This window comes from Gekko japonicus, unplaced genomic scaffold (assembly GCF_001447785.1).
Source record: "Gekko japonicus isolate JY-2015 unplaced genomic scaffold, Gekko_japonicus_V1.1 scaffold2246, whole genome shotgun sequence".
Taxonomy (NCBI): domain Eukaryota; kingdom Metazoa; phylum Chordata; class Lepidosauria; order Squamata; family Gekkonidae; genus Gekko; species Gekko japonicus.
In genome coordinates this window covers 245,400-255,008 of record NW_015159782.1, presented here as the reverse complement: position 1 = coordinate 255,008, position 9,609 = coordinate 245,400, and the positions used below count along the sequence as shown (strand labels likewise).

Sequence of the window (9,609 nt, the reverse complement as noted above, 5' to 3'; positions counted from 1 at the left end):
TTGGGGGGGGGGTCACTGTGTGACACAGAGTGTTGGACTGGATGGGCCAGTGGCCTGATCCAACATTGTCTTCTCTTATGTTCTTATCGATAAAGATATGGAGCAGAGGTCCATCAGTGGCTATTAGCCACAAGGTATAGATAGGAACTCTCGGTCTGGGGCAAGTGATGCTCTGCATTCTTGGTGCTTTGGGGGGGGGGCAACAGTGAGAGGGCTCCTAGTGTCCTGGCCCCACTCGTGGACCTCCTGATGGACCCTGGTATTTCTGGCCACTGTGTGACAGAGTGTTGGACTGGATGGGCCTTTGGCCTGCTCCAGCCTTGGCTTCTCTTATGTTCTTATGTTCTTAAGGGTCTGACTCAGTATAAGGCAGCCCCACACGTTCATTACCTTCGAGGACACCCTGGCATTCTCCAGCAGCACCCGGGTCCAGACGGCAGGGTGCCGGGCCACAAATTTCCAGTCTTTGCAAACCTCGGCGGCCCTGAGCAGAGTCTTGGTGTCGAGGTACGTGAAGATGCAAAAGAGGGCGGCTCGCATCTTGAGGATCTCGGGGCGGATGACCTCGTTGGATCGTGCCGGGCTGCCCCTCTCCGGCCGGACGGCCTTCCCGCCTCCCCCGTCGGACCGGGCTGTGAAGAGGAAGGAGCCAGCGAGGAGACGCCAATCAAAACCGCCCACCATTTCCCAGGTTAAACACAGACGCCTTTGGAAGACTGAGCCCCCTCCCCCCCAGCCCCACTTCCCCAAACCTGCCCCAACACAGGAGGTCCACCAGCGGGGACAGATCACGGGAGGTGGTAGTTCCGCTCTGTTCTGCTATGGTCAGGCCTCACATGGAGTCCTGCATCCAGTTTTGGGCACCACATTTTGGGAAGGATGTTGACAAGCCCGAGCGTGTCCAGAAAAGGGCAACCAGGATGGTGAGAGGGTTGGAATCCAAGTCTTACGAGGAAAGGCTGAGAGAGTTGGGTCTGTTTAGCCTGGGAAAGAGAAGGCTTAGAGGGGACATGATTGCAGTCTTCAAATATTTGAAGCGCTGTCATGTAGAAGATGGAACATACCTATTCTCTCTTGCTCCGGATTGCAAGACAAGATCTAATGGGTGGAAATTACAAGGGAGTCGATACCGACTAAATATCAGGAGAGACTTCATGACTATAAGAGTGGTTGAGCAGTGGAACAGTCTGCCTCGGGAGGTAGTGGATACTCCTTTTCAAGCGGAGGCTGGACGACCCTCTTTCAAGTACGTTGTAGGGTTGGACTAGATGACCTGCAAGGTCCCTTCCAACTCTAACATTCTATGGTTCTATGAACTCAGGCAACCCTCCCAACATCACTTGTCTGCTACTGCTTCAAGTGGCAGTGGGGGGACTTTTTATAAATCAGCATCTTACGTACCGCCAAGTCACATCTGAGGAAAACCTGGAAGCGATGTGGGTAACTCTAGGAATTCAGCTGATTCTTCAAGTTATGTGTAGTCCAGTTTTCCCCAGCACTGCAGCCCTTCCTGTCTTTGCCCTCCAAGCTCCTGGTGGTTTCCGGGCACAGCCGACAATCAATGTTCCCTCTAAGCTATGGAGTCTTGTGAGCAAAAATTCCACTTTGTGAGCTACTGGCATTAAAGTTGTAAGCGAGCGATTTGGCTACTGCATAAACTAGTTTGCTCTGGAGCCCTCCTTCCTCAGCTTAGACAAAAATGTGTGAGCCGGAGGCTAAAAAACTGTGAGCTAGCTCACACTCACTCAGCTTAGAGGGAACACTGCTGACAATCCTAACACAGGCACAGATATAACATAGGCAACAGTGGGAGGGCTTCTGGAGTTCTGCTCCTGCTGGTGGACCTCCTGATGGCCCCTGGGTTTTGGCCACTGTGTGACACAGAATGTTGGACTGGATGGGCCACTGACCTGATCCCACATGGCTTATGTTCTTATGAGGGGATTGGGTGAACATCTGGAGCAAAGGGCCATGAGTGGCTATTAGCCACAAGGTAGAGATGGCACACTCTATCTGGGGCAGTGAGGCTCTGTATTCGTGGTGCTTGGGGGGCAAGAGCGGGAGGGCTTCTGGAGTCCGGGCCCCGCTGGTGAACCTCCAGATGGCCCCTAGGTTTTGGCCATTGTGTGACACAGAGTGTTGGACTGGATGGGCCATTGGCCTGATCCAACATTGGCTTCTCTCTTATGTTGTTATGTCCGGAGCAGTGATGCGCTGTACTCTTGGTGCGGGGGGGGGAGGGCAGAGTGGGAGGGCTTCTGGAGCTCTGGCCCCATTGGTGGACCTCCTGGTGGCCGCTGGGTTTTGGCCACTGGGTGACACAGAGTGCTGGGCTGGATGGGCCACTGGCCTGATCCAACATGGCTTCTCTTAGGTTCTTATGTCTGGGGCAAGTGATGCTCTGTATCCTTGGTGTTTGGGGGCCCAGGGTGGGAGGGCTTCTGCCTCTGCTGATGGACCTCCTGATGGCACCTGGGTTTGGGCCACCGGGTGACACAGAGTGCTGGGCTGGATGGGCCACTGGCCTGACCCAACATGGCTTCTCCTATGTTCGTATGATCTTCAAGCATTCCACCCCCCCCCATCCCCTGGGAAGAGACTCACATGGTAACTTGGAGCTGTTGCCCGGCCTGGTCAAGTTCGCCGGCTGAATCTCGGGCGGGACCTGGGCCTCCGTCTCCCACACCTCAGCCTCCGACTCGGTGGTCCTGGACCCCACGTCAGAGATGTCTCCTTCCTCCCCCTCCGTGCTGTTGCGGTATGGCCTGCGGTGCCAGTTTTGGATCGCCTGCCTGCGCAGACCCGCGCTGCGGATCCCCGCCAGCTTGTCGAACTCGCCGTCGGGGCCTCGGCTCTGGTAAGGGTTGCCATCGGCGTTCTCGTCCCCCTGGTAGAGTTCGGGGCTGTCGCTGTCGTAGCAGCCGGAGCTTTGGGAAACGGCTTTGGCACGGCTGGAGGCCCTGGGGACAGAGGAGCAACGACTCAGGAGAAGGACAGCTAGAAACTGTTTCCTTCCCACTGTTTGTAGACAGTTTAAATTTAAGCTGAAAAGAAAAGTATTAACTTTAAATGCTTGACTCAGTTTATAATGTTATAAATGATGGAAGATTGAATGTAACTAAGCTAGTTGGAGGATCTCCCCTCTTGGGATTTTAGTTAGTAGTGGGTTCTTTGCTTTATCCCGCGAATGTAGTTTTCCCTCCCCCTTTTCTGTTGTCGTTTTTGTAGAGATATATAAAAAAATTTAAAAAATCCCCACCTGGGGCTTTAAAAAAAAAAGAAGAAGAAGAAGGACAGCTAGATCAATCCCACGAGTCCGGATCAGGGTCTGCCCCTCAAAAGCAAGTTACCCCAAAGAGAACGTCTGCCTTTGGAGTTGGGCTTTGTTTACTCGGAAGGCGCTTCAGGCTACAAAAACCAGGGCTTTAAGTCCCTGCCCTGAACCCTTCTGGTTAAGTGAAACACTAAATCACCACATATAATTCTACAATTTTAATCTTTTTTAATATATATGCTAAGTATAAATATTTTTAGAGTATCGGGTAATTAACGAGAATACAGTTGAAGCCTTAACCATGAAGCTCAACAGTACATTCAGAACGATGTAACTCCTAGGGCAGTGGTGGCGAACCTATGGCACGGGGGCCAGAGGTGGCACTCAGAGCCCTCTCTGCGGGCACGCGTGCCATCGCCCCAGCCAGGCCCAGACCATCATTAAAGTGTCGAATTCTCTGCCAAATAATTTTAAGTAAATGAAAGCATTTGGGATTGCTTTCCTTACTTTGTTGGGATCATCTTAAGTTAATGTATGAGTTGTTTTTTCTAAAGTAAAACCTCAGGATTCAGGTTAAATTGCCGTGTTGGCACTTTGCGATAAATGAGTGGGTTTTGAGTCGCAGTTTGGGCACTCGGTCTCTAAAAGGTTCGCCATCACTGTCCTAGGGTAATATTTACAGTCAGTAATCAAGCCTTATCTTGGACTCAAAGTCCTAATGTAATACACTTGTTACAAAGAGAAAAACAAAGAGAAACAAACTTCAGACAAACAACGGCGTTCTAGTTCCCATTCCGTTTGTGTACTCTTCATCAGGTTTGTTGTTGTAGATACATCTCAGTCTTGAAGTACTGAAGGCAACACTTCAAAATTCTTAGAACTATTTCGTATACTCTGTTGGTGACACGCTATTGCGTTTAATTTCTGGTGACTGGGAATTGCCAATGTTGTCATGATGTGACTAGGTCTACAAGGCATTTCAAACGGCAGAACTTAACATATATATAAAAAAGATAAAAATCGTCAAAAATCACACGGTGATTTAGTGTTTCACTTAGCTCACATACACCATGGTCCGGTTTGCTGTAATTATCCTGAACCCTTCCGGTTGCAAACTCATATTAAGCGTTTTTTTTAAAAAAGTATTTACTTCCTCTATAATCCACTTTCCTCCCCGACGGGGAACCAAAGCAGCTAACATCAAGTCAATCTTTATTACACCCAACTAGCCCCACTAGTAGCTGAACAAACAGCATTAATTAATCACCTCAAATCAGAACGAAGTTTGAGTCCGGTGGCACCTTTAAGACCCACAAAGTTTTATTCTGGGTCTAAGCTTTCATGTGTGCATGCTCTGAAGAAGTCTGAAGACGTGTGCCTGCACACACGAAAGACCCAGAATAAAACCTTGCTGGTCTTAAAGGTGCCACCGGACTCAAACTTCGTTCTGCTGCTTCAGACCAACACAACGGTTGGTGGGTTCCCGCCCACCCAGCGGTTCGAAAGCAATTAATATAAGCGAGTAGATGAATGGGTACCTGCCCTTAGGTGGCAGGGGGCACCCTCCTCGTACGGGTGTGTGTGGCAGAAGCAGTAGAAGCGACTGCAGTGGCGGCGGTGGAAATGGCAGCGATGGAGTGGCGTAGCGTCGGAGCGGCAGAGCGAAGGCAAGCGGAGCGATGGAGGTGGAGACAGAGGCGGAGCCACATAAGGATGTGGGGACGTGACGCAAGCGCAGCGGAGCCGTATGGACGCTAGCTGGGCTGTAAGTCGATACGACCCACATACCAGACGAGCCCGCCGAAAGAAAGAAAGAAGAAGCCGCCGGACCAGACGACCACACCAGGGACCGAGCACTGACACCCGAAAGACCGCCCGGGAAGAACAACCAAGAAAAACAGCGTGCCCTGCCACCTGGGTGCCGGTAGGCAGCCCCAACCCCTGTAGACATGTGGCCTTAGCTAGGGATAAATTTGGAACTTGTAAGCCGCTCAGAGACCCTTCAGGGTTGGAGCGGGGTAGAAATCGAAGATATAAATAAATAAATAATGACCCACCTGGATCTACCTAAAAGCAGATTGCTATATAGAAACAGAGAGCTGGAAGGGACCTCAAGAGTCATCTAGTCGGTGGCATTGGTCACTAGATAAAGTGGCCAAATGCTACACAAACGTATCTAAAAATTGCTGGAGATGTAAAAATAATATAGGCACGTTTTTTCACATGTGGTGGAGGTGTAAAATATCTCAACGATACTGGCATAAGGGACAAAAAATGATATTTGAAATACTGAATATAGAATTACCCTACCACCAGTGTTCCCTCTAAGCTGAGTTGGTGTGAGCTAGCTCACAGGTTTTTAGGCTCTGGCTCACACATTTTTGTCTTAGCTCAGGAAGGAGGGCTCCAAAGCAAACTAATTTATGCAGCAGCCAAATCTCCTGCTCACAACGTTAATGCCAGCAGCTCACAGAGTAGAATTTTTGCTCACAGTGCTCCATAGTTTACAGGGAACATTGCCTACCACCCAGAAATCTTTCTGTTAAATATGTTGCCTGATAATTATAAGAAAGACGAACTATACGTAACAACATATGTATTAACTTCTGCTCGTATTTTGTTTGCTAAATACTGGAAGACTGAGAGTTTACCTTCAAAAGAGGAATTATTAATACATAGAATAATGGAGATTGCAGAAAAGGACCAATTGTCAATTTTATAACAGGGAAAAGATGATGAATGGTTTATGATTAGATGGAAGAGAGTGTATGCATGGTTATATGATAGTTAATGTACTGACTCAATGGAATGAATATCTGGTTGATATGTTAAGCTCACGTTTGGTGATGGAAAACACTTTATAAATAAAACGTTAAAAAAGTCATCTAGTCTAACCCCCTGCACAACTCCCCCCCCCACTCCCCCAGTGACCCTCATTCTATGCCCAGAAGAAGGCAAAAGAACTCCAGGGATCCCTGGCCCCATCTGGCCCGGGAGGAAATTCCTTCCTGACCCCAAAGTGCCGACTGATATTACCCCAAGGTATCTAAGAAAGGGCCACGACGAGAGATGAGCACTGAAATATATCACTCACTCGCTGTTAAGTCACTCGCTTAACAAAGCAGTCGGAGAGTGATTCCGCAAGAACACAACTTTATTTTTCAACTCGAACACCACTCCAACATGGATCAACATCTGATAGCCAGAACAGCCTTTACATTGCAGCTGTCCTGCTTTTAAACATTCCCGGCTAATGGAGCCACACCCACTGTACAAATACCAACCAATAAGGTTGTTCACATAAGGACCAATCATGGATGTTCCCGCTCAGGGAGCTTGCTTGAAAGTGATTGGTTAGGTGCTTCCTGGGCTAGTAACACGATTGGACAGATTTGGATCCTAGCCCAGGACGAAACTTTACATTACACTTCAATTAGTTGTTTCACAACATATCATGCATTCAAGGCAGCTTTGAATACACTACACTCGCAATGAAAAGTGCTAAGAGGTTATCGAAAGAAAATTATACAAAGGACATTATCTCAGCTTGTATTTTCAGAGGAGAGGATAGAAACTTAGCTACTTATCCCGCAATTCTTCGGTCAGCTCCATCCAATGCTCCCTCTAAGCTGTGGAGTCTTGTGAGCAAAAATTCTACTTTGTGAGCTACCGGCGTTAAAGTTGCGAGCGAGCGATTGGGCTGCTGCATCAATCAGTTTGCTCTGGAGCCCTCCTTCCCGAGCTCAGACAAAAATGTGTGAGCTGGAGGCTACGAAACTGTGAGCTAGCTCACACTAACTCAGCTTAGAGGGAACACTGGCCCCATCCAATGAAATGTTAAGCATCTTCTGCTCAGAAAAAAGTGTTTGATCAAGGATGTGGGGACAAAAACAGAAGGGCAGGGAATAACTTAATTTTTTAAAAAAAAATTGGCATTATCTGAATATCATATTAAAGGTGATGAAGATATTGATTATAGTTTTAATCTTTTTATTTAGTATTCCAGCAGCATTTAGATATTTAGTAAGAATAAAACTTAGATTTTGACAATCGATTAAGACAATATTCAGGTTTTCGCGATGGTTTAATTTCAACACAGAAGTTTGTTCAACTGTTAAAGACGTAAACCTTCTTACGGTTAATAGATCATTCCTAACATCAGGAGAGTTCTCGTTTATTATTTTAAGAAGAAGAAGAAGAAGAAGAGATTGGATTTATACCCCGCCCTTCACTTGGAGTCTCAGAGCGGCTTACAAACTCCTCTCCCTTCCTCTCCCCACAACAGACACCCTGTGAGGTGGGTGGGGCTGAGAGAACTCTGACACAGCTCTTTTTCAAGGACAGCTGTGCCAGAGCTTGTGACTGACCCAAGGTCACATCAGCAGGTGCAAGTGGAGGAGTGGGGAATCAAACCCGGTTCTCCCAGATTAGAGTCCGCGCACTTAACCACTACACCAAACTGGCTCTCATTTAATGAGAGAACCCATCCCCAAACACTGTAATATTGATGTTTTACTCCCTGATTCTATATTTGAAATATGTATTCTTACTAGTACATCTGATTTTACTTGTTGTATGTAACTACCCATCATATTTGATAAATTTTCAGGGCTCTTTTTGTAGAAAAAGCCCAGCAGGAACTCATTAGCATAATAGGCCACACCCAACAGCAGGAACTCATTAGCATATTGGGCCACACCCCTGACAGCACAGTTCATTAGCACATTAGGTCGCACCCCCATGTTACCAGAAGTGTGGTCATCCAGCCACACCCACCTTTCCCTTCTTATTCTGTTGACCTTGTTTGTTGTCCAAACCCAGGGCTGTTTTGTAGCAGGAACTCCTTTGCATGTTAGGCCACACACCCCTAATGTAGCCAATCCTAGTGAGTTTTGCTGTTGGGTGTGGTCTATTATGCTAATGAGCTCCTGCTGGGCGTGGCCAACTTGGGAGCCAGCCGGAACTCCGTTCCTGTGCGTTCCTGCCCAAAAATAGCCCTGAATTTGATGAATCTATATTTTCCCCTACCCCCTCTTCCCTTTTGTACTCCACTTTTTTTTGGGAGAAAATAAAAATGTTTGATAGAAAAACAAAACAAAAACAGAAGGACGATTTCTCACCCAGTGCTGGAAGAAGATCTCTGGTTGGAAATGGCATAGGAGCTGTGCGCGGTGGCCCCCGGAACGGAATGCCGGTCCCTCTGTTGAGACAAAGAGAACACAGGCGGAAAAACTTGAGCATACATTCGATAGGCATCCCAGGTCCACAAAAACATTTCTCCCCACTAGGCAGACCAGCCAGTGTTCCCTCTAAGCTGAGTTAGTGTGAGCCAGCTCACAGTTTTTTAGCCTCCGGTTCACACATTTCTCTCTTAGCTCAGGAAGGAGCAAACTAATTTATGCCATAGCCAAATCGCTCACTCACAACTTTAATGCCGGTAGCTCACAAAAGTAGAACTTTTGCTCACAAGACTCCACAGCTTAGAGGGAACACTGCATAACATATGACCCTGTTGTTAAGCCCCTCTTTCTGAAAGATCTGGAAACCGTAGGCTGGATCCTGCGAACCTTTCCCACTAACCACAATGTGTTCTTCCAGAGCAAGGAGACCTCCGCTGGCTTTTGTGTCAGAAGTTCCTCGTGCAGGTAGTGGGACGAAACCACAGGCTCCAGTATATCAAGGAAGAAGAAAAGAGGTTAAGTTTTATATTTTGGGAAAGGAAAAGAGAGAGTCGGTGGAACTTTTGCTGCACTAGAAAAGATGTTAAGTTTTATATTTTGGGAAAGGAAATGAGGGAGTCGGTGGAACTCTTGCCGCACTATGCTCCTGCAGAGTGCAGGGGGTTGGACTAGAGGACCTGCAAGGTCCCTTCCAACTCTAACATTCTATGATTCCATGTTTCTATGATTTACTCATCTCGCAGTACTGGCCTTGGGGACTCTCCCTTGTGACCGAGGATGACTTTATATGCGCAACTGCTTTGACTTTACGAAGCATTATGGCTCCCTCCCCTTTACGGCCCCAGGGGACCAGTTGGAAAGTCGATATTTATGGGGGGAACTCAGTTCTATTTATAATGCTGCCTAACCTCGCGTGAGACCATCAATCCAGGGGTCATTTCGTAGAAAAAGAGGTGCAGGAGCTCATTAACATAACTTATTTGCATAGGCCACACCCCCTGACATCACCGGAAGTATGTCAAAAGGCAACATCCACCGCTCAGGCGCCACTGGACTGTTTTAGATTCATAGCTATTGGGGAGGGGGGGGAGGAAACATGCAGATCTGCCCTCACAGAGGAGGGAGAGCTTGTACCTAAAGGCATGATGGGGGGGG

General features: G+C 47.8%; 1 protein-coding gene across 1 annotated transcript in view; it reads right to left on the bottom strand.

Moving 5' to 3' along the window:
- Positions 1-9,609, bottom strand: part of FBXO41 (F-box protein 41) — a 67,730-nt gene that overhangs the window by 30,364 nt on the left and 27,757 nt on the right. Inside the window, exons 3-5 of the mRNA XM_015407060.1 lie at positions 8,395-8,474; positions 2,605-2,960; positions 391-632 (exon numbers count right to left, since the gene is read on the bottom strand). Of these exons, the coding sequence (XP_015262546.1) occupies positions 391-632; positions 2,605-2,960; positions 8,395-8,474 (678 nt within the window). The remainder of the gene's footprint in view (positions 1-390; positions 633-2,604; positions 2,961-8,394; positions 8,475-9,609) is intronic.